Source organism: Piliocolobus tephrosceles, chromosome 3 (genome assembly GCF_002776525.5).
Source record: "Piliocolobus tephrosceles isolate RC106 chromosome 3, ASM277652v3, whole genome shotgun sequence".
Classification (NCBI taxonomy): Eukaryota; Metazoa; Chordata; class Mammalia; order Primates; family Cercopithecidae; genus Piliocolobus; species Piliocolobus tephrosceles.
Genome location: NC_045436.1, coordinates 131,281,610 through 131,307,358, shown reverse-complemented (window position 1 = coordinate 131,307,358; position 25,749 = coordinate 131,281,610). Strand labels below are relative to the sequence as shown.

The 25,749-nt window shown below is 44.1% G+C and overlaps 1 protein-coding gene across 1 annotated transcript in view; it reads right to left on the bottom strand.

Annotated features, from left to right (window-relative positions):
- IGFBP7 (insulin like growth factor binding protein 7) overlaps positions 1-25,749 on the bottom strand; it is a 76,941-nt gene that overhangs the window by 5,338 nt on the left and 45,854 nt on the right. Inside the window, exon 2 of the mRNA XM_023192211.1 lies at positions 4,484-4,593. Coding sequence (XP_023047979.1) covers positions 4,484-4,593 — 110 coding nt within the window. The remainder of the gene's footprint in view (positions 1-4,483; positions 4,594-25,749) is intronic.

Genomic DNA, 25,749 nt, shown 5'->3' with positions numbered 1-25,749 from the left:
CTTATTACCATTACCTTAGAGGTCACTATTTTTGATAAAAATATTCTTAGAGTTCATGGAAGCCCTAATCTGAAGAAATATTCAGGCAAGTAAAGAATTAAACAGAGAGTCTCTCGGTCTCAGAGACAAGTATTGGGAAGGTGTTTTGCTTTCGCTGTGAGCATCATCTCTGATTTAAAAGGGTTAAGTCAAACATGGCTATTTCAGTTCATGTTCCCATTTCAAAATATTGCCCTTCGAATCTTTCTAGGCTAGGGGTTTGCTGAAAGGCTTGTTAAAGCCAGCAGGATAATAACTGCCAGTAAGGAAAGTAAAGACCACTCACCAGGCTGTGCCAACCGTAAGAATTGCCACTGCAGTCTCAAGTGTCATGGAGAGAAGGCTTGTGCCATTAATTCTGCTGTTGCTAAGAATCCTTGAGCTAGAAAGACATGCTGTCTTTATTTAAGCCTCAGTTTCTCTTGTTTAACAAGCGTGGATTCTAATATTCTATCCAAAAAGGTGTTCTACTCTTAAATTGGATTTGAAACACATGTGCTAGTAAATGTGTGTGTATTCTTAACAGTCTGGTTACAAGGACAGCGATGAGAAAACAAATACCCTGTTTAATTATTTAGGTCAGTGACTTCCCAAGTTTCCTTAGTTTTGACATGGCCCAAACTAAGAAATACATTTTACATCGTAATCTGGAATATACAAAAGTTTCAGGAAATGACACCTTTGTAAGTGGTAAGTGTGATGCCTTAACATAGATTCTGTTCTATTTTTTATTTTTTACAAGAACATGCTGGTTGTGATCGCTACGTTAGTTCCAGAACTCGTTGATGAGTCACAGTCTGCAGTGTAAGAAACATTGCTTTGGGTCATGCATGTGGCAAATTACATTATGAAGGTAGAGGACAACTGGCAGAGCGTCATAGTTGGGTTTTGCTTGTTCTGGAAAGTCTGCAGAAAAAATTGTTTCTCTCCTATTCCTCTTCACTTCTTTACTTCAGCACCCATCTCATTGACTGACATAGTGGGTTTTGTTTTGTTTTTTTCAGAGACGAGATCTTGCTCTGTCACCCAGGTTGGAGCGCAGTGGTGCCATCATAGCTCACTGCAGCCCCACCTACTGGGCTCAAGCGATCTTCCCACCTCAGCCTCCCAAGTAGCTAGGGACTACAGGTGTGAGCCACCACACGGGCCTCAACTGCCTTGGTGTTTTTGAATAGCCCTGACGACAGGCCCTCAGTGAGGCCTATTGGGATCTGCCATGTACAGCCCTAAAAGGGAAAAGATTCCCGAGGCAGATGTATTCCTCTGGTATGTGAATACTTTAGCTGGGATTGGGTAGAGCAAGGACTGAAGAAATTATTTTTTGCCAAGATTTGCCAATAAGGTCACATGCCCCAGGACACTTGGGTGACCCTCACTTCTCATTGTGTAAGTATCCCTAGGAAACTGTAGAGAACTGCAACGGAGTTTTTCATGAGTATTCCTCGGAACATTATTTCTCCACCTCCCCACACCCCGAGCAAACCAGCAATCTCCAAATTAGCAGTGAGGAACGCCTGCAGTTCTTGCAGTAAGGGTGGAGGGGAAATCATCCACGGACTGCATTTCTGCTCTTAATTGCTCTTGCTCCGCCTTCCTCTTAAAAACATAATTGACTGGGGTGAAATTTTATTGCTCCTTTAAGAGAAGCTTCACTGTAAAGGATGGTATAGTAGTGTTGACTCTGCCATCACCCCCACCTCAGGCATTTTCTGGTATCTGTTGCCAGATTTTACACAAACCAGGGGGATTCACGCTGGTGCCAATGTCAGTGGCCGCATCCCTCTGGCCGCATGGGGGAGCCAGAGGTTAGCAGGTGACCCGACCTGAGCTTGAGCCCTTCAGTGGGATTTTCACAACGCAGCAGGGAGAAGGGAAACCCTTTCTTTCCTCTGAGGTCTTTAAGCTGTGATAAAAATGTGAGTGGAGTTGACATCTCCCACTGCACAGGAAGCTTTCTGAAGCAGAAGAAAATGAGACTAGTATATTGAGAGCAAAGAGTCAAGAGTTAGAGTTCTCATGGCGTGTGCACCCGGATGCAGGGGCCCTTGAGGCTGGACCTCGCTCCCGTTTTTTGTTTTGCCTAGGTTAGTTTAAGATGGGCTGGTAGAACTTGCAACAGAAAGAGCTCCGACTGCAGGAGCCACAGTCCTCCTGGAGTTCTAGAAGTTGCTCCTCCGGTCACACAATGAGCAAACAAAATAGTCAAGGGAGACCATCATCCACCTTAGAGCTTGCTGGAGAAGTAGGATAACTAAAAAGGGATGTCTGGTTATGCCCTTTTACTTAAACCAAGTTTCTTTTTTGGTAGCATGAGTTTGATAATTCTTTTTTAATTCTTCGTAGGACAGTTGTGAGGCTAAGCAATTCAAAATGTATAAAAAGGACAAAAACGACTAGGTGCGGTAGCTCACGCCTGTTATCCCAGCACTTTGGGAGGCCGAGGCAGGCAGATCACCTGAGGTCGGGAGTTCGAGACCAGCCTGACCAACATGGAGAAACCCTGTCTGTACTAAAAATACAAAGTTAGGCGTGGTGGCAGGCTCCTGTAATCCCAACTACTTGGGAGGCTGAGGCAGGAGAATCGCTTGAACCTGGGAGGTGGAGGTTGTAGTGAGCCGAGATCATGCCATTGCACTCCAGGCCGGGCAACAAGAGTGAAACTCCATCTCAAAAACAAACAAACAAACAAACAAACAAACAAAACCTAAGTGTATGGTATAATTGTGAAGTGTTAGTTGAGGGCAAATAAGTGTTTTCTTTTTCCTCCTCCATACTATACATGCTAAGAAGATGTTGTCCTTCAAATATGAAGATAATTATACAAGATAATGCCACTCGAAGGGAAAAATTTCCAGGAACAGTAGCTAATGTCTACTGAGTGCTAACTATGTATCAAGTGATTTTTGCCTGCATTACTTTATTTAATCTTTATGATAATTACATGCTACTTTAATAATGTAGAGAAGGGAGCTGAGGCTAACAGCAGTGGTTTTCAGTCCAGGGCAATTCCCCAGCCCCACACCCTTAAGGGACATGTGGCAATGTCAGAAGATGCTTTTAATTCTCACGACAGGGGGATGGAGGATGCTACCATTATATAGTGGTTAGAGGTGGAGGTGCTGCTAAACATCTTCCAAAGCACGGGCAGCCCTCACAACAGAGAATTATCCGGCCCCAAATGTCAATAGTGCTGAGGCTGAGAAACCCTGGCTTGCAGAGAACTCAGCCAACCTGGCTAAGGAATTCACACTCTTTTCTTTTTCTTTTCCTTTTCTTTCGTTTCTTTTGAGACAGGCTAGAGTGCAGTGGGGCAATCACGGCTCACTGCAGCCTCGATCTCCTGGCTCAGGGAGTTTCTCCACCTAAGTGTCCTGAGTAGCTGGGACCACAGGCAGGCCTCACCATGCCCAGCTAATTAAAAAAAATTATTTGTAAGAACGAAGTCTCACTGTGTTGGTCAGGCTGGTCTCAAACTCCGGGACTCGAGTGATCCTCTTGCTTCAGCCTCCTAAAGTGCTGGGATTACAGGCATGTGCTACTGCACTCAGCCTCACACTTTTTTTTCCTCTTTTTTTCCATTTGGGAAGTCATTTCAAAACTGATTTATTAAAAGAATATCATGCTTTTTCCACTTGGGGCCAGCATTTAGCAAAATTCAGAAAGGAGAAATTTTTTTCTTTGATATTCCTCCTCTTGTTCCTTTTTAATGCTCTGTTCTGGAGTGGTCTCCTTTGTCCCTAACTTGTGGTTCTACAACCTTGGTACTTAGAAGAATAGATCTCACCTCACTCCTTCTACCCTGCTTCCAAGTGCTCTTAAAATGTACTCATCCATCTCCCAGCACTTAGGGAATCTGAAAAATACAATCCATGCTCACAGGAGAAGGCTACAGGGCTTTGTGTCCTTTCACTTTCTTAGCCGAGCCGCCCAGTAAAATAATAATAATGCCTCCAAGCAGACAGGATCTAAAGTATCAGCTAAATGTTCAGTCTTAAATGAGGAGACTGATGACATCACAAACAGCTTGGTGGGGGCTTGGAGGTGGTATTTTGGGACAGAAAGAGAGAAACATACACTTTTAACCCCTATGCTATATTGTCTCCACTGAGGGCGCACACACAGACACACACACTTCACTCACACCCACATATGCACACACATACACACACCACAGGTGCACACACACTCCGAAGGTGGGTTCAGGTGTTCAGCATTATTGTTCTTCTAGTTTCTCAGTTTCTAGGATGCTGCTAATTAAAGCATGGTAGGGACTGGCTTTTGTCCCATGAATCCAGAGGAGGTGCCTGTATGAGTGCGCTAAGGTTTCCCCTTGGAGCATCTGCAGTCAACAAAGCATGCTAAGGCTTTAACATTTTACCATCATTGTGCAGTGCAAGAGAAGCTTGTCAGCCTAGGACGTCTTCTTGAAGTCTGTGCCACTGACCTTGTTCCAGATGAGGACAGGTGTCGGGATTCCGATGACCTCACAGCTCAAGTACACCTGGGCACCAGTGACATTCCAGATGTCCTTGGGGGGCGTCACTATGGAAGGACCTGCAGGAGAGGGCACAAAGCTAAAGTCATCTTTTAAATAGCCCTTCACATGAGTCAGCATCTTAGGGAGAAAATAATAATTGTGTTTATGAAGCCATCCTCTTGGTGGATTATCTGAAGCAAATTTCAAAGACTACACTGGCTTCCTCCTGCCACTAGCATGATTTTAAGGTCCACTTCGGGAACGCATAAATCTAAACAAACAAAAACAATTAGGAAGAAAAATTTGTTATTAAAATTTTCTTCTTCCCCAGACCATGCTTAAATGAGTGCTAATTTACCAGCTGTTTTTTATTATCTTGGACTTTTCCAGTAATAATAAAATTTTAGTTCCAAAATGTTCAGTGTTTTTCTTCTTTTGTTTACTGCTATTTCTATTTTGGTTGGAAAGGCAACAAGCAACTGCTCCTTGGGTAATGGAGAAAAAAACCCTAAGAGAATATTTGCAAATGTGCTGAGCACCCAGACAAGATGGAGGTCTCTGCCTCAAGAAGCTCAGGATCTAAGGTTGAAACGGGTGATGAGACAGGGAAGAAAAGAAACATGTGGAGTGCTGTGTGCCTTAGGGGATTGTAAGGGACATCTTTATTTTTAATTTAATTTTATTATTATTATTTTTTGTGACAGAATCTCGTTCTTCCACCCAGGCTGGAGTGCAGTGGCTTGATCACAGTTCACTGCAGCCTCAAACTCCTGGTCTCCAACGATCCTCCCACCTCAGCCTCCCGAGTAGCTGGGACTATAGGCATGCACTACCATGCCAGTTAATTTTTAATTTTGTTTTGTAGAGACAGGGTCTTGCTATGTTGCTCAGGCTGGTCCTGAATTCCTGGCTTCAAGTAATTCTCCTGCCTCAGCCTCCCCAAATGCTGGGATTATAGGTGTGAGCCACCATGCCTTGCCGGAAGGCACCTTTGAACCGAAGAGGCCCGGGTGTCGAGGAATGTGGTACAAGGGTCCTTCTCCCAGTGTGGTCAGGTGAGGCAGCTGGTAAGAAGGAAGAAGAGTGACTGATCTACTGGGTGTGACCAGGGTCCCCAAGGAGAGGGCCCTTTCCCAGGGTTCTCAGTGTGCAGGTCCCTAGCAGGAGGCATTGGCAAGTGGGGGGCACCCTCAAGCCACTGCCTAAATGGAGTCAGCAGGTATGGGACCACTGAGAGAGGCCAAAGTGATGCTTTTCCATTCCCACAATTAGGGAACACACCCACCACCTTCTGTATCATGGCACCCTTTGGAGAAGGTCCCTACTCAGAGTCAACACAAACCATGTGCATCCTTTTTGCTGTGAAAGTGGTGTGACTCTCTGGTCCTGCGTTAGCTAACTATGGCCTGCGGGCCAAATCTGGCCTGCCACCTGTTTTTGCATGGCCTGTGAGCTAAGAATGGTGTTTGCATTTTTATTTTTTTAAATTAAGAAAAAGTTTATTTTTTGAGACAGGATCTCAGTCTGTTGCTCAGGCTGGAGTGCAGTGGCATGATTTTGGCTCACGGCAACCTCCACTTCCCGGGTTCAAGCTCAAGCGATTTCCATGCCTCAGCCTCCCAAGTAGCTGGGACTACACGTGCATGCCCAGCTAATTTTTGTATTTTCAGTAGAAACAGGGTTTTGCCACGTTGGCCAGGCTGGTCTTGAACCCCTGAGCTCAAGCGATCCTCCCGCCTCGGCCTCCCAAAGCGTTGGGATTACAGGCCTGAACCACTGTGCCCGGCCTGCATTTTTAAATGGTTGGAAAAAAAAATTAAAAGATGGATATTTCACGAAGTGTGCAAATTGTAAGGAAATGTCCATAAAATAAAGTTCTGTTGGAACACAGCTACACTTATTTGTTTCCTGCTCTCTCTGGCTGCCAGAGCAGTTGTAGCTGAGACTGCATGGCCTAAAAATATTCACTGTCACTGGCCTTTTATTAAGAAATTTGCTGATTCCTGCTCTAATCAACTGAGGGAGACTGATGCCTAAATAAGACATTATGGGAAAGCCTCAGGACTTCAATCCTTTACACATTTTCCGGAGCTGATGCAAGTAACCCCCCTGGGTGATTTCTGGCTCGGCTCTGAAACACAACACTGTGGAAGCTAACAGATACCGAGAGAGCGGGTGCTGCTGACTGAGCCTGTCCCCTGATGGCCTGGTTTCCTGGCATCTGCAGGACAGAGGTGCACACCTACTTTTTATTTACTGGTAATTAGTATATCACTTCTGCTAATTCTAAATGCCAGGGTTCAGCCACCAGGGGCCTTCAGAAAGACTTGGGACTGACTGCAGAGGATGGTCACGGAGCTGGCAGCCTGGGTTCCTCATGTGGGGCAGTGTGAGACCCCAGAGCCTAACCTGGCCCCTATTCCATGCTCAGCATGGTTTCTTGAATGACTAAATTAATGACCCCTTCCAAATTTTAAATCTCTGTTGACTTGGGTTTCCTATCCTAGCAAAATAGCAAATTGCAGGGTCATCTTGCATCAGAGTCCTGGGAAAGGGACAACCTCCCCTTTCGGGCTGGAAAGTTTTCTGGCATAATCAGCATTCAAAGGACATGAAGTCTCTCCTTTTGCAACAGGCTATTTCCAGCACAATATTAATTTCTTGAAACAGAAAGGAAATGACCCCAGTGTGCAAGATTTTCCCACTCATCTAAAGCATTAGAAACTGATTTTTTTTTTAATCTCTTGGGATATTTTTATTTTTTCCCTTTGTAGGAATGTGCCAAACAATCAAAGTTTGGAAAGCTCTAAATACATTTCATGCTTCCTTCCCTCCAAACCATAGGTCTGAATAGGAAGCATATATCCTGGCCAGGGGGCTTGGCTCTTCTGCTGCAAACATGAATGTGGTGAGCACAGTGGTGCAGTATTTATGTTTCTGGCTCTGTCTCAGACATTTCCTAGTCTGGATGCAGCAATACAGCACCCTGCAAAGGGCTGGGCCTCACCCTATCCCAGGCTTCCTCTAGGGCTCTGGGACCCCAAGGGCTTGGACACCACAGAGCCGGATCTGGCTGTGCTTTGAACTGCCTTCGCCCACCTCTCGAACGGCCCTCACTTTGCTCTGTTCTCCTTCCCACACACAGACTTGGCAGGAGGACTTCAAAGCTCAGGGGATCTCAAAGGATTGTTCTGAGAAGAACACACCAGTGTTCAGAGATCTGGGGGGAGCTTGGGAACAAAGCTGCTTCTCACATATCCAAATCACACAAGGAATGCAAGACAATTTTATCGTGAGGATCTGAGGGCCTCAGCCCTGCCAAAACCTACTTGAACCGTGTTCATCTCCCTATTGCCAGTACAGGTAGCAGGGTCATCAGTCTTGGGCAGGGGGCAGATTCTGGAGTGCTAACGGACAAGTTCCAGACTGATTTTCTGCCAGAGATCTTGAAGACAGGCTATGGATTTTTCCCATGGGATTTAAAAACAGATGTTCTTAGTTTTAGTATAGTCCAGTTTATCAAGTTTTCTTTTCTATGGTTAGTGCTTTTTGTGTCCTGTTTAAGAAAATTTTTGCCTAGCCGAAGGCTATGAAGATCTCCTGTTTTTTTCCACAAGCTTTATGGTTTTACCTTGCACATTTAAGTTTTTGCTCCATCTTGAATTAATTTTTGTGTGTGCTATGAGGCAGAGGTCAAGGTTCATTTTTCCTCCCTAAAAGGACATCCAATTACTTCAGCACCATTTGTTGAAAAGACCTTCTTTTTCCCAATGAATCATAATAATGCCTTTGTGGAAATCTACAAGACCCACTGCATATGTGTGGGTCTATTTCTGGATTCTCTATTCTTTTCCACTGGTCTATGTGTCTATCTTTGCACCAATAACTATGGCATAATTTAGAAATTATTTGTATAAAATTGAAGCACTAAATAGAGGGCAGATATGATATATCTGTTTTCCCCCAATCCTCTTACTATTCCAAGAAGCAAAACACTCTAGGACAAGCAAGGATTCTTTTTTTAATTTTTATTTTTGTAGAGACAGAGTCTTGCTATGTTGACCAGGCTGGTCTCAAACTCCTGGGCTCAAGCAATCCTCTTACTTCGGCCTCCCAAACTGCTGGGGTTATAGGTGTTAGCAACAGTGCCCAGCCATGAATTCTTTAAAAATACCTGAACCCAGGAATACTTTGAATGACAGCCATCTTCAGGGGATTCAATATTAGGACAAATCTTAGCATGCATTCCTCTTTCTCCTCTCCCAGTGCTTGGAATACCTTAGGTAAATGGGCTGAGTCAACATTTAGATTATTCTAAGAATGTAAATGATTTTGTCAATCCTGCCACCAGGCTATGCCTAGAATTCTGCAAGACTTCCATACTACAAAAATCTGTAATATTCACTGACTCCTGTTGGGGTGATGGAGTGGAAGGGCAGAGGAGGGGCTGTTAGGACTAGTTTGCTGCACAACACTTACAAAAACCCTTGGCTATTTCAAATATCCTTGAACAAATGCTGGGTTTACTAACACAATGAAAAGTTTAACAAACAATATGTAAACTGGAAAGTGCTAACCTACAAGAACCGCTTTTTGGTTTGAGATGCAGTCTCTTGCAAAAGAAAGTCACATCAATAAATTATTAGTGTAATATTCAAGTGACCAACAGACCTCTTAGAGTAGGTGGAGGCAGGTTGGCCTCCACCTGACTTCCTGTGTTACAAAAATCTGTAGGGATTCAACATTCTTCCCAGTACTTTGTTCAGAGCTGATACCCGGTAGGATTCCTATTTACTAAGCTCTGATTGGTTCTTTACCACTTACCTGGTCTGGAAATTTCTCCAGAATATGCATAGGGAATGGAAAAACTCCTTTTTTTTTTTTTTGAGATGGAGTTTTGCTCTTGTTGCCCAGGGTGCAATGGTGTGATCTTGGCTCACTACAACATCCGCCTCCTGGGTTCAAGTGATCCTCCTGCCTCAGCCTCCCAAGTAGTGGGAATTACAGGTGCCCACCACCATGCCTGGCTAATTTTTGTATTTTTAGTAGAGATGGGGTTTTGCCATATTGGCCAGGCTGGTCTTGAACCCCTGACCTCAGGTGATCCGCTCACCTCAGTCTCCTAAAGTGCTGGGATTACAGGTGTGAGCCACTGCACCTCGCCGAAAAACTCTTGATAAAAGCAAATTACAGAAGTTTTAGAGAAACGTAAATGAAGATACATAGTGAGAAAGAATAAGCAAGCGACTTAATGGTGACCCACAGGGACACCAAGAGGACAAGTCTTGTATAGAAGAGAAGAGATGCTGAAAATGTTTTCAGTGGATACGATGCCAGCCCCAACAATGCTGCACTCTCCTCCCCGACTCTCAAGAACCATCATCCCACATATTCCATTGATAAGCAATTTCACTGCCAACAATCATCTTGAATTGCAATTCCTGACAGTTCTGTTCTACCTCAGGAGAGCACTCTACTCAATGACTCTGTACCAAATAACTTCTAACTCTTTCCACTCTGCCTTTCTTCCAAGAAGGTCAAGGCAGATCCAGAATTTATTTATGTTTTTAAGAAAAAAGAAATGTTCAGGTCACTCTGAGCTAATTTTCTCATACAGAAAGCTCAAAATCAGTCCTCAAGGCCAGGCCAAGTGTAATAACAACATTATCATCTAACTCATACTCAGTGTTTGGATTCCATTTAAAACAGGTCACAGAATTCTGAAATGTATAGGGACAAACATCAGGATAAGTCCAATTATTTACTTATCCTTGTCCTTATTCCATTAAGAGCTTCAGGCTGCTCAAACATCTGTGTAGCAAACATCCTGTTCATAGAATAAATGACTGTGCACTGCCTCCCTCTGCCCTGTACCCACCCTCGGCAACTCCAGAAAGCAACCAAGCTGTCTTCAGTGTTGTCTGATGTAAAGAGATGTCCACCCAAGGTGGACTACCCACATTTTTCTATCCAGATGACTGTACCCAAACCAGGCTACCTCATTTTCCTTTTACCTTACACACTCAATTCTCATTCAATCTCTTTGGATCCTTCTCAACCCTCTAAATTCATTTTCTTGCCTTGCCTATTTTTTATAACTCTTGCTCAGTAACGTTAGAGCGTCTCTTCTTTTTGATCATTCCTTAGAGGGTCTCTTCTTTTTGATCATTCCTTGAAGGGAAAGAAGAAGAAGAAAGAAGGGAGGGAGGATGATATAGTTTGACTGTGTCCCCACCCAAATCTTGAAGTGTAGCTCCCATAATTCCCACGTGTCATGGGGGTGGGGGATGGGACCTGGTGGAAGGTAACTGAATCATGAGGACAGGTTTTTCCTGTGCTGTTCTCGTAATAGTGACTAAGTCTCATGAAATCTGATGGTTTTATAAAGGGCAATTCCCCTGCACATGCTCTCTTGCCTGCTGCCATGTAAGATGTGACTTTGCTCCTCCTTTGCCTTCCACCATGATTGTGAGGCCTCCCCAGCCACGTGGAGCTGTGAGTCCATTAAACCTCTTTTTCTTATAAGTTACTCAGTCTCGGGTATGTATTTATTAGCAGCATGAGAACAGACTAATACAGAGGAGGTGAAGGAGAAGGAGAAGAAAGAAAAAATGAAGAAAGATAGCCAGATCCTAAAGGAAGTTACAGCAAGGAAGATGAAAGTTCTAAGTTTGGAACAAAACAAAAATTCACTACTATGAAATACATCCTTGGAACAAAATTACATTTGTACTCCATAAATTTATGCAAATAAAAAATAAACATTAAAAATAAAGTAAACTAAAATTCAATTTAATGAATCAGATCACCTTAAAAGTACTTAGAAGTCTCCTGCAGAATCTCCACCTAAGTCTGCATACTCCTCCTTTGCCACATTTTTTCTTTTTAGAGACAGGGTCTTCTCTTTCACTCAGACTGGAGCATAGTGGCACGGACATGGCTCACTGCAGCCTCAATCTCCTGGACCCAAACAATCCTCCAACCTCGTAGCTAGGACTGCAGGTGTGTACCACCATACCTGGCTAATTTTTGTATGTTTTGTAGATATGGGGTCTTGCCATATTGGCCAGGCTGGTCTTGAACTTCTGATCTCAGGCAATCCACTGCCTCGACCTCTCAAAGTGCTGGGATTACAGGTGTGAGCCAACACGCCTGGCTTCTCCTTTGTCCCCTCACCTTGTTTTTTTGAGACGGAGTCTTGCTCTGTCGCCCAGGCTGGAGTGCAGTGGTGCAATCTTGGCTCACTGCAAGCTCTGCCTCTCAGGTTTACGCCATTCTCCTGCCTCAGCCTCCCAAGTAGCTGGGACTACAGGCACCCACCACCATGTCCGGCTTTTTGTATTTTTAGTAGAGATGGGGTGACCATGTTAGCCAGGATGGTCTCGGTCTCCTGACCTCGTGATCCACCCGCCTTGGCCTCCCAAAGTGCTGGGATTGCAGGTGTGAGCCAACGCATCTGACCTCCTTTGCCACTTTAAATTAAGTTCTAGACAAAGACTACCAGATTATTTTAAGACTATTTGATTATAATCTAGAAATAGGTATGTTCTGAAAAAGTACTACTGATATAGAAAAGGTAGTTTTATAGATGGATGGATTTAAATTTGGAGTATTATGAGTTTGTTCAGAAGAGTTTAAGAAGGGCAGTTCTCACAAAACACACAAATATCATGAGGAAAAGACTTTGACATGACATTAATTTTGAATTTGACCAGCAATTCATTCCAGCTGATTTTATATAAAGTCCTAGTAGTGAGGACAGAGTTAAAATGTGTTATCCTATAAAAAACACAGCAGGAACAATATTAAAGAAGTACGTGAACAATTTCCTAGTCTCTTACAGAGCACAAAGCACTCCCCAGCCATGACCTGAGATGTCCTCATGATGTTACTATTTAAAAAAAAAAAAAAAGGCAAAAGCATTCTTGGGGACAGAACACTTGGCTCTGAATCCTTGTCTACGATTTATAGCCAAAAGACCTTGGAAAAGCCACTTAACTACTTTTACAAGATGAAGAAACTAGGAAGTGTCTAAGAATATCCTCTTTGGGTTTGGAAGTAAGTGAACCTATCATGAATGTGTCCTAGAGCTGGGTTATATGGCATCGTTGACATCCATGAAGTTCTGAAGTCCCACTGGCTGGGTCTGGAGCTCTCATTCTCTGCAGATCAGTTCAACACATTTCCTCATCTACCCTAAACACAATGTATGTGACTCATAACATGGTTCACTTCCTCAGGGATTAAAAAAATAGAGCTTATAAAAGTATCACCCTTTACCTAGTTAGCCAATTTTCTTCATCTGAAAGAGCTGTGTAGAAGATGTTAGGAGCAGTCTTGTTTGAAAGCTAAATATACTTGAATTAAGCCTGGGAAATAGTCAAAAGTCAAATTTCCCCCAATAATCAATTTCTGTCCTCCAATATCATATTGAACTATATATTTGTTGCTTCTTTGCTTTCCTCATTTCCCCATCATCTCTTCTATTTTTACCAATTCACTCTTCTACGTCATTTCCACCCAAACTCTCTCTCTCTGCTCCCAGCAGTCCTGCTCACCTACCATTACATATTCACTACCCCTTTCAGCACCTTTGCTTATGCTGATGCCCTTGCCTACTTGGAATATCTTCCCTCCTCTTATTTCTTATCACACTTTATTTGACATTCTAAGGCTGAAGTTTCATTTCTCTTTCACATTTTTTGAAGCCTCACAGCTTCAGGCTCCCCCTTATTTCTTCTCTAAAATCCTGTTGGGTTCAGTAAGTTCCACAGGGCATAGTGCATCACTGTTCTCTAATGCTTTCCTCAGCTGGCCTAATTGAGGATGCCAGCATCCTGTTGGAATCAGAACTGAACCAGGAACCATGGAATCAAACGTTCTTCATGTTCATTGGAAGGAGACAGAGCTCAGGTTGTATGAAGTGGGTATAGGGCAGCAGTAACTTCAGAACAACATAACATGATTAGCCAAACAGAAGTGAAAAGATAGCCACTGTCTTGAAAATGCACCAGTGTACACATGGCCAAAAGCGTACACCTCACCAAAGTGGTATTATAGCTATCTTATTTATCAGTTGGCAGATTATTCATCATGATTTTCTTTAATCTTCCACTTGACTTTCTCTTGTCATAAGCAGTGTTTCTTGGCTGCTAACCACTCACCAACCAATTAGTATATGACCGGGAGATACAAATTAATTTGAATATACATCACTTGAAGCAAATCCCACTGAGATGGGTTGGTCTGCTGGAAGAAAAGGATTATCAATCATCCTCACACCAAATCATGCTGGGTTATACTATTCACATTATGGTTCTCACTGAGCATTTATTTTATTATTTATTATTATTTATTTAAGTTTTATTTTTTTGAGATGGAGTTTTGCCCTTTTGCCCAGGCTAGAGTGAAGTGCTGTGATCTCGGCTCACTGCAACCTCTGCCCCGTGGGTTCTCCTGCCTCAGCCTCCTGAGTAGCTGGGATTATAGGCACCCATCACCACACCCAGTTGATTTATATATATGTGTGTATATATATATTTTTTGATGGAGTCTCGCTCTGTCACTCAGGCTGCAGTGCAGTGGCATGATCTCGGCTCACTGCAAGCCGTGCCTCCTGGGTTCAGGCCATTCCCCTGCCTCAGCCTCCCAAGTAGCTGGGACTACAGGCACCCGCCACCACGCCTGGCTAATTTTTTTTTTTTTTTTTTTTGTATTTTTAGTAGAGACAGGGTTTCACCGTGTTAGCCAGGGTGGTCTCGATCTCCTGACCTCGGGTGATCCACCTGCCTCAGCCTCCCAAAGAGCTAGGATTAAAGGCATAAGCCACCGTGCCTGACTTTTTAAAAGTTTTTATAGACAGAGTCTTGCTCTGTCCCTGTGCTACGATCACAGCTCACTGCAGACTCCAAACTCCTAGTCTCACGGATCCTTCTGCCTCAGCCTCCCAAGGAGCTAGGACTACAGGCAAGTGCAACCATGCCTGGCTAATTAAAAAAAATATATATATTTTTTGTAGAGACGGGGTCTTGTTTTGTTGCCCAGGCTGGTCTCGAACTCTTGGCTTCAAGTGATCCTCCCTGCTTGGCCTCTCAAAGTGCTGGGATTATAGGCATAAGCCACTGTGCTTGGCCTCTTACTGAGTACATACTAACACGGCTAAGACATTTAAGTATGGGGACTTCTCCAAGTTATGATAGATTTGCAAACAACACTCATCTTGACTCTTTATGCTGGGTCCTGAAAATAGTGTGTGCATTAATACCAGATAAGGGGAAAATCAGGGTTTAAGAAGGATCTCAGATACCACATATGGAGATAGAGAGTTCAGACAACTTGGCAAAAATCCCTAGATTGAGATGAGATTCTGATAACACATTGAAGGGAACAGGACCACACAAAAGCACAAAACGGGAAAGAATAGTAGGAAGGCACTATGGCCAAGAGGGGGAAGGGGATGAAACAAGTGGAAGCTTCCGGATATTAAATAAGGGGAAGCAGTAACTGTATGGCTAATTAAAGAGCAGAGCCATCTGCCAAGGCATGTCATTTAGGGAACTTCCAGAGGCGGGATGATGTAGCAGCTGAACCCTGGTATGGGAATCTAGCACATGGTCTCAGGAGTACTGGCTGAGGACAGCAGGGGAGGAGAAGAAAGTACGACACTTTAAGTAGCATAGGCCAGATTTAATCTCAGGCTTTTAGTTTAAGGCAAATTCATCTGGTTATGGAAGCTACCGTTAGTCATTTCCACTACAGTGTGAATGAAGAACCCATAGTTTATTTATTTATTTTTTCTGCATAAACAAAAAAGTTTATTGCTAACAGACTGACTTTACAAGAAACAATAAGAGAATTAAGTGATACATTAGGAAAAGTCTAACATAAAACACAGTAATTGAGAAATAGAGGAACATGAGAAAATCAGAAAACAAATATTAAAATGGCAGACATAGATCCTAACTTATCAATAATTACATTAAATGTAAATAGATTCCTCTCCAATTAAATTTTAGAGATTGGCAGAATGTATGGAAACTGTGATATTACTATAACAGTACCCAAAAGAAAGATATAGTGGCTATTCCAATATCAGGAAAAAAGAACCCATAGTTTATAATAATGCGACCCTGCCAAACACGTCTAGGGCAAAAGTGTGTAAGAACTGCTTCCTCCTCTCTAACTATAATCTACTGGGGAGGTGTTGGGGAGGCTTAGCGCAGTTTGAGTAAGAACAAAATGCTGGGAGGTAATAGACTACAGTGAGTTTGGAGCGTGGACTTGGAATCAGGAATTCTGCTCTACCGCTCCTGAGTTATGCAACATTGCACAAGTTATTTCACTTCCCCTGCTTTATTCATCTGTGAAATGGAATGGTAGGGTCTCAGTCATTAGACCATCAAAAGGAAGGTTTACCTGGCATGGGGTAAACATTCAATAAGTATGAGCTGTTACTTTTCATTTCAGAAATTAGACTTTAATCAAGGAAGGTGAAAGACAGCGACCTGCCTGAGGAGAGGCAGGAAAACACTGGCCCGCCTCGGAACAGTGAGCATGCAGGCCAGCTCGGGAAGAGGATTTGTGCGTGGTGAGGGGCACAGCAGAAGGCAGATGAGGTGGCCTTACCCTGCAACGTGTCTCTGAAAGTGGGAGTGTCATGATTCAAGTGGCATTTCCCAAGATGATTTTGGAGGTCTCCGCAGCAGGATGGGACATGGTGGGGATTAAGGCTCTAACTCAAGATCGCAGCAATAAGAGAGAGAAAAGGGGAAGACGTGGGGGATTATTCAGGAAGAAATAACACTACCCAATAAGTGACTGGATGTGGGGAAGAGGGGCATGACTTAAAGGCTGTGAGCCTCAAAGATTACAGGAGGCTGCTGCATCATGAACAGAAGCAGGGGTGTCGGTCTGAGGAAGGTGCTGGATTGAGGAAGGGGAAGGGGTGGACTTGGGTTTAAATCTGCTGAATTTCAGGTATCACCTGGGCTATGAGGAGGCACTGAACCACAGTGGGGAGACCAGAAGTACCAGGGCAAGCACTATCTAGCCGACATTTTAGCCCTGGGAAGGCTATGTGTGGTCCTTTGGGTGAAAGGAAGACAGATTTGGCACTCCCTCTCACTAGTTCCTCCAGAGGCAGTTCCATCAGCTTGCTGTTGACTACCTGGCCCATCCCCACCCCACCCCAGGTAAAGCAGGTAAGTGAATAGCAAGGTCTTGCTTAGCTTCCAGGCATGCATTTGCAGGGCCAGTCTGTCTAAGAGCAGACGATTCAATACTGTGCAGCTCTGGTGACCGCATGCCTGGATCTTGTGGGCTAAGTTTCCTGGCTGATTGCTAGTTACCTCTGGATTAATAAGACACCTCATTTTGGCTCCAATCTTTGATGCTGGGGAATCTTCGTAGGGAGCATTAAGTCTATTTTTCTCAAGTGGACACAGTACTCAGATGTCTCACTACAATCACTGTCAATCTTGTGATATCTCACAACACTGTAAGTTTGAACTGACCATGGAACATGCACAGAAAGTTGCTTCTTGCAATGTGCTGGTTGCTTGCAAACAAATCTCTTATTTAATGATGTTTTCTTTTTTTTTTTGAAATGAAGTCTTACTCTGTCGCCCAGGCTGGAGTGCAGTGGTGTAATCTCAGCTCACAGCAGCCTCTATCTCCCAGGTTCAAGCAGTTCTCCTGCCTCAACCTCCTGAGTAGCTGAGACTACAGGCACACGCCACCACACCTGGCTAATTTTTGTAATTTTAGCAGCAATGGGGTTTCACCACGTTGGCCAGGCTGATCTCGAACTCCTGACCTCAGGTGATTTGCCCGCTTCGGACTCCCAGAGTGCTGGGGTTACAGGCGTGAGCTACGACACTTGGCCCTTGATGATGTTTTCTTATTCTCATCCCCTTCTTTGTATAGGTCTAGCACTAAAAAAAAGGGGGTTACTGACAAAGAGTCTGACTCCAGGGTGTGGTTTTTGCCCATGGTGGTTCTGGTACATGTGGTCTGGTGTCATTCTTTTTTTTTTTTGAGGCGGAGTGTCGCTCTGTCGCCCGGACTGGAGTGCAGTGGCCGGATCTCAGCTCACTGCAAGCTCCGCCTCCCGGGTTTACGCCATTCTCCTGCCTCAGCCTCCCGAGTAGCTGAGACTACAGGCGCCCGCCACCTCGCCCAGCTAGTTTTTGTATTTTTAGTAGAGACGGGGTTTCACCGTGTTAGCCAGGATGGTCTCGATCTCCTGACCTCGTGATCCGCCCGTCTCGGCCTCCCAAAGTGCTGGGATTACAGGCTTGAGCCACTGTGCCTGGCCGGTCTGGTGTCATTCTTGAAGGGACCCTGCTACTGCCATGAAGTAAATCTATGAAGGACTTAAAACCATGATCAGGTGTGCAAGATGGTAAACTCGCTCTGGTAACCATGTGATGGATGAGGTAACACGGGCTGTGTCAACAACATCGCCCAGGCATGAGCTAACTTACTCAGCAGAGCTCCTCTAGGAAGTTGGAATACCTATACTATCATCCTAATACCAGACTGGCTGAGGTCCACACAAGTTGAATCAGCAGGCTAGGTTTTGAATTGGTTTGAGGACCTGCAAGAACTGACTTTATAGAGAGTGCCTTCCTGAGAGGAAACTCCCTAGTGATGTTAACAGAGTCTTGGAAACACATTTTTTCCACATCTCATGGGCCTGTCCTGTCTGGACTATGACTCACCTTAAATACAAGTATTAAATGTTTTTGCTAGCAATTTCCTATTCTGAAAGCACTGAATTGGATTGGGAAGTTTCCATAGGAAACTTACTGCTAACCATGTGGATGGTCACACCTGATTCTGGGATTCCTAGAAGCCTAGATAGTGAGTTTCCCTAGGAAATTTCTCCTTCTTTTTATGGGATGGGATCTTGTTACGTTGCCCAGGCTGGTCTTGGACTCCCAGAAGCCGAAGCTCATGCCATCTTCCTGCCTCAGCCTCCCGAGTGACTAAGACTACAGGTGAGAGCCACCAAGCCTGGCTAGGACACTTCATCTTGGAGTCCCTGCCCACTCTCAGTCTCCTACATACTAACCCAGTGCCTGGTATCCTCAGACATCAGGAAGGGTTTCTTGAATTACCTGTAAGGGGAGGCTCACCCATCTTCAAAGCTTAGTCTCTATCCATAGGCCCTGTGCTAATGAGAATTACAATCTGCTTAGAAATAGATGTGCTTGGCTGGGCACAGGGTGTGTCATGCCCGTAATCCCAGCACTTTGGGAGGCGGATGCGGGCAGATCACAAGGTCAGAAGATCGAGACCATCCTGGCTAACACGGTGAAAACCTGTCTCTACTAAAAATACAAAAAATTAGCCAGGCTAATTTTGGTGGTATATGCCTGTAGTCCCAGCTACTTGGAAGGCTGAGGCAGAAGAATTGCTTGAACCTGGGAGGAGGAGGTTGCAGTGCACCGAGATCCCACCACAGCACCCCTGCCTGGCGACAGAGCAAGGCTGTCTCAAAAATAAATAAATAAATAAACAAACAAGATGAAATAGATGTGCCTCTGGGGAAGATGTGTCTCTGGGGAAGAGGATGTAAGAGATTCCCAAGTGATCTTCTACTTTAGGAGAGTTGGACTTACTAAACCTCCTCCTGGGAACATTTTGCGAAGCTGAAGGCTGAGGCGTGAACTCCCTGGGAGGATGCTACAATGGGGTCAATTCTGCTGTTCCCTGTACACTCTGACAACCAAGGAGGACCAGGAAGCTTAACACCTTGGGTCTTTAGTAGAAGACTAAAGTTCTTCAGCTCCCGGAGAACCAGACAAGTGTTTAGCACCACTCTGCCCAAGGAAGAGATATACACTTTAGAAATCCCAGCAAATCCTTCAGGCCAGGCTGATAGCACTGGAAAGTGCCTGTGGGGTCTGATAGTGCAGTATAGGGTGACCCTCGTAGACCAGGAGCTACCAAACAGAGGTTTGTTCAGTCTCCAGAAGGCTATGCAGGTTGGAAAAGATTTCATAGCGGGGCATCTGCAGAAATAGGCAGCAGACACGCAGAGCCTCAGCCACTGGGTACTGGCCTCTAGGAAGGATTCTGTCCTTCAGGATCTTATCCAGTGGTTGCCAATCCTGGCTGCACACTGGACTCATCTGCGTGTGTTGAAAAAAATGTCCATTCCTGGGCTGCACTCCTAATTTCTCATTGGTTTGGGCGTGGAGTCTGGTGCAGCTATCTAAAAAAAAAAAAACTCCCTAGGTAGAAGCACTTAATTAAAACATGGTTTTAGAACAGGAGATACTCAGATGATTAGGAAAATAGGAAGGTGGAAAGTTAGAAAGGAGGAGAGGGGGACAGATTAGAAGAAATTATGTTCCTAGGTCTTTTTGGGGAGTGAGAGACCAAGTACTACTTGGGAGGTGCCAGTATTCATGGATAATTGAGAAAATCCAGTGGGCTGGTTCTGCATGGTACAGACACCTGATAACACCAGCATCACCATCACTTCGATCACCCGGGGGTGGACAGAGGGCAGTGTCTAAATTCCCTTCCTTTGAAAGGGTCATTGCAGTTCTCCTTCTGGACTGCTTTCCATTTTCATAAAACAGGGCAGTCGTCTTCCATTTGCATCCTGACCCTCTTCTACCTTCCTCATTCCTACCCTTGACTATGCTGTGCGGAGATGGGGCTCTGTGTCTGGAGTGCGTGGGTCTTATTTAAAATCCCTCGAACTTGGGAGCCGCCTTTTGCTCACTGCTGATCCAGTTGCCTCTCTGTTAAAGACATTCGATTTGGTTTAAGAGGGCAAGGCGGAGGATGAATAAAGGGATCTCTGTGTGCGAATAGCCCCCTTCAGGATTCCATGGAGCAGAGCGCAGGGCGTGATGGCTGCTTGGCGGGCATCTGGCGTTTGTACTTGTGTATGTTTTTACCCTCCAGGCCCTGGACTCCCATTGTCACAGCCCAGCCGCCGCGACTCCCTGGCAGACAACCCCAGACATTAGCCAGCCGCGCATAACTGAGCTCCTCCTGCTCTTTCTCAGTGTTTTCCTCTTCTCCAGCTTGGTCTCTCTGGTCATTTTCTGAGTCCTTTTGTGATGTCCGGAGACTGAAAAGCTCTCTGTTATCTACCCCATCCTTTGCTCATGCACTCCTTGCTGAGTATTCTCAGATTTCCTTTCTTTCTTTCTTTTTCTTTCTTTTTTTTTTTTTTGAGGCGGAGTCTCGCTCTGTGGCCCAGGCTGGAGTGCGGTGGCGCGATCTCGGCTCACTGCAAGCTCCGCCTCCCGGGTTCAGGCCATTCTCCTGCCTCAGCCTCCAGAGTAGCTGGGACCACAGGCGCCCGCCACCACGCCCGGCTAATTTTTTGTATTTTTGATAGAGACGGGGTTTCACCGTGTTAGCCAGGATGTTCTCTATCTCCTGACCTCGTGATCCGCCCGCCTCGGCCTCCCAAAGTGCTGGGATTACAGGCGTGAGCCACTGCGCCTGGCTGCCTGTTCTCAGATTTTCTCTCAGCTTCCTAGCAGGACTTAGTGTTTCTTCTCCTATTTTTGGTATTTTCTCTAGTGTCGTCCGTAAGGCTGAACCTGGAACAGAATGCTTCTCTTACCCCCGTGTGGGCTAGTTCTTCTGGTATGTGTGTCTTGGGTACTTAGGATATGTATTACTGTGTGTTTGAGTTCAGCTACAAGACGATTTTTCCGAGTGCTGAGAGGAACTGAGAAGGTGCTAGATGTGGGTGCAGTAAACAATCTGGGCCAGGAAGAGCCAGACTGTTCAGTGAGGCTCAGAAGTGCCAAATAGCACAGCTCTGAAATCAGGGAAATGGGTATGCCTCTCTGATCACAGGAGAGGAGGACCTGCCTGGTGAGAACTGGAAGGCTTTGCATAAGGAATTGACCATTTAGCAAGGCAAGTCACACTTGCTCTTATCTGGCTAGGAGACAGAGGAGCCCATCCGGCTGGGTGTGAGCTGTGAGAAATGGGAACCAGGTGAAGCAAAGCTATGCCAATGCATGTGGGATGTGTTACCCCACAGAAGGAGATCGCAGGCGCATGGAAATAGTCTTTTCTGCTCTTATTGGCATTTTTCAAATCAGAAATCTCTGCACTGGCACTTTGGCTAATTTTAGGCAGTCATTATTTTTCGTTAATTAATGGTGCTTTCTTTTTTTGAGTTTTGTTTTTGATTTTACTTGAATTATTAGTTCCCTAACAGTGCAGGGAGACACAGAAAGGAGTTTTTCATGGTTTCTAAGGTAGATTTTTCTTCTTTTTTTGAGACAGGCTCTCACACTCTGTTATCCAGGATGGAGGGCAGTAGTACGATCATGGCTCACTGCAGCTTCATCCTTTAGGGCTCAAGAGATCCTCCCAACTCAGCCTCCCAAGTAGCTGGGACTACAGGCACATACCACCATGCCTGGCTAAGTTTAAAAATTTTTTTCCATAGAGACAGGGTCTCCCTGTGTTGCCCAGGCTGGTCTCGAACTTCTGGGCTCAAGTGATTCCCCTGCACTGGCCTCCCAAAGTGTTGGGATTACATGTGTGAGCCAGTGCACCCATCCGTAGACTGGATTTTAAAGGTGAGGACATAATGCCTTTACAAGGACTAGGAGAAACTAGATGCAAAGTATCCTAAGGGTGAGGTGAACCTGGAGCTTACTGTAGAACTTCCAAAGGCATTCCTTCTAGAGCAGCCATCAGTTCTGGCCTTGGAGACTTTATTCTTTTGTTTATGTAAATGAAAATAATTTCCTCATAAAACAGGGGATTTCAGATTTGGCGCCTCTTCAGAGCAACCATACATAAAAATAGGAAACTCATTATTTATAGGCACAAGGAAGAAAATGTTCTCAGTACTCCTGAAATTGGCCTTGGAGCTGCTGTTTACGCCTCCCTCATCCTTGCTTTTTGGGTATGTTCTCCACCCTTATCCCTGCAGGGGATACTTTCTACAACCCCCAGTGGATGCCTGAAACTGTGGATAGTACTGAACTTTATACAGTATATATTAATAGTATATATTAATATTATGTTTTTCCCTCCGTTTTCCCATATATACATACCTCTGATAAAATCTATTTTGTACATTAGGCACAGTAAGAGATTAACAACAGCAACTAATAATAAAATAGAACAACTATAACAATAAACCACATTCATTATTTTTGTGCTTTGGGGCCATTATTAAGTAAAATAAGGGTTTCTTGGAACACAAGCACTGTGATACCATGACAGTCAATCTGACAGCTGAGACAGCTGCTGACTGACTAATGAGTGGGTGGCGTCGACAGTGTGGACACCCTACACAAAGGAAAAAATTCGCATGGACAGAGCTGGATGGGGTGAGATTTCTTCACGCTACTCAGGACTGCGTGGAATTTAAAACCAGAAAGTGTTTGTTTTTGGAATTTCCCGTGTAATATTTTCAGACCAAGTCTGACTGCAGATAACTGAAACTGGAAAGCAAAACCATGGATGAGGGTGGACTGCTGTACTTTACATTAATAATGGGCTTTACACCGCCCAGAGAAATTTTATTTTTATTTTTACTTTTTTAAAAAGAATGAGATAGGGTCTTGCTATGTTGCCAGGCTGGTCTCAAACTTCTGGGCTCAACTGATCCTCCCGCCTCGGCCTCCCAAAGTGCTGAGATTACAGCTGTGAGCCACAGCACCCGGCCTCACAGCAAGTTTTTACCTCCATTACTTCATTTTGATTTTACTGGACATCTTGTGAGAGAAGCCAGTCATTTTGCAGATAAAGAAATTGAGGTTCAGTGAGGCTAAGTGTCTTGTGGAGGTCACACAGACTGGAAATGGAGTGGGCAGGACATGAATTTAGGTTTTCTGAGTTCAAACCCAAAGCCTCCCCCATGCTACCATGGTGCCTCTTTACATCATCTGTATTGCTGGAGTGTTCTGTCTCATTTTGCTTTGTTGGAGAATGAGGTGTTTGCGGAGAAGAAAACAGAATCTTAAGAACTGTTAGGCCAGACTAGATTACAGAGGTTTTCAATGTCAAGCCAAGGAGATTAGTTATGTCTACAAGCTACCAAGACAGAAAGAAAAACAAGAAAGTAAAAGCATTAATACATTTTGAAGAAAAGGTCACATATTGCTGGAATCATAAACAGGTGTTATCTGAGTGGTTCTGGATAAGTAGCGTAGACTTGCAACCCCAAATAGGTGAGAATCAGTGGATGATAACCCCATTGTGGTCAAATGGCTAAAGTCCTACCCACATCTTAGAATAAAGTGATCTGGGAACCCCAGCCCTTTTTATTGGATTTTAATGTTTTCAATTAGTGTTTAATGTGAAAATCAGTATTTGAAAATATGCTTTGTGTTTTGTCTTGCAAATCATTAAAAAGATGCCATATGCATAGAATTACCTTGTAAGGTAGGAATCCTAGGAAGATTTTAAAAGTCAATGTTAACACTTGGTAAACACTCCTGGGTAGAGTCCAGCAATCCTTATATTAGAGAAAATGTTTTCTCTCTGGGATTTGAAATGTTTTAGATTTACATCTTCCTCTTGAGAAAAACTTTCTAACTGCCAGAAAGAAGATAATGGTCCTGAATGAATACATTTACTAAACTGTAAAATCCAGAACAGATAAGATCTGACTCTGAGTAGCTTTTCCCAGCCTCATTTCTTGCCACATCCCTCCTGAACCCTGAGCTCCAGCCATAATGAACTTCCTGTGGCTCCTCAAGCATGTCTTGCTCTCCCTAGCCCCTAGCCTTTGCACGTGCCATTGCTTTTTTTTAGAATATTCCCCCATTTCCCACCCCTCCATACCTTTGCTTGGTTAACTCCTAGATATCCTTTTTGTCTCAGATTAGTTTCCTTTTTGTTTGACAAACCTCCCTTGACCTTTCCTCACCTCTCTTCACTCCTGAATCCAACCCCTCCAACTTAGAATGTGGGCCTGGTTCTTACATGACTCTCCCTTATCATCCCATTTTCACAATGCATTGAAATTGCTGCATACCTTATTAGATCGTGGGCTCAGTGCTGCTAAGGACCAGTCAATTTATTCTCTCTAGTTCTTTCCTGTGATCCAACACCTGGTGTTGAGCAGGTAATCAACAAGCTGCTGAGTAGTTGAGTGAACCAATGTTACCACCAAAATACACACTATTTAGTATTTTCCTATGAAGGTTTAAATAACAAGAGTGTATGAACCATTCCAAGAAACTGGCTTTTGTTGTTGTAGATCACTGAAAAGATTTTCAGGGGACTCTGGACTATGCTAGACATAGCTAGCTATGACTGCTTTTATTCCACAGTTTGTAGAAGGGCATAGTTTAGCATTTGGAAAAGATTAAAGTGCAGAGATTTTGATTAACTGTGACCTATTTAAAAATCGGTCCTCAGCTGTTCATAGGTACAAATAGGTCAATGTTTGGGTATGCCCTTTTTATGTTTCTGACTCAGCCACTCAACTAGAGCAATAAAATGACCAGAATTGCTGATTCTCAATTTTTACCCTTATGCTAACATAGATCATAAGTTAAATATCTATAAAACAGTAGCAATTTCATTTAAAAACTTAGATAAAACCCAGGAAATAAAAGATAAAGATTAATGCTGTAGCAAAATATTCCTTTATTAGTCAATTTATAAAATTTAAAAATTGGACGTTAAGTGGTCAGATTTTTTAGTGGGAGAAACCCAAGTGACGTTTAGAGTAACTATTGAAAACTGCAGGCCGGCATGATGCCTCACACCTGTAATCCCAGCACTTTGGGAGGTCAAGATGGGCAGATCTCTTGAGCCTAGGAGTTTCAGAGCAGCCTGGGCAACATGGTGAAACCCCATCTCTACCCCTCCCCAAAAAACAGAAAAAAAATAAAATTTTGCTGGGTGTGATGGCATGTGCCTGTGATCCCAGCTACCTGGGGGGCTAAGGTGGGAGGATCCCTTGAGCCCAGTGATCTTCCCACCTCAGGAGGTTGCAGTGAGCTGACATTGCACCACTGCACTCCAGCCTGAGTGACTGAAAAACAAACAAACAAATAAAACTGCAGAAGTGCAAGTCTGTGTTGACAAGCAATATTTTTATATTGGGAAAATGGATTTAAAAGAAACAATCAGCAAAGCATAAGCTTCAGGTATACAAAGACGTTAAGAACATTTGTATGGTTTTAAGAGAAAAACATGAACTTAGATTCTATTACCCAACATGAAGAAACTGCCGATTCCACAATGCAGAGGGAAATCTCTTGTTAAGGTAC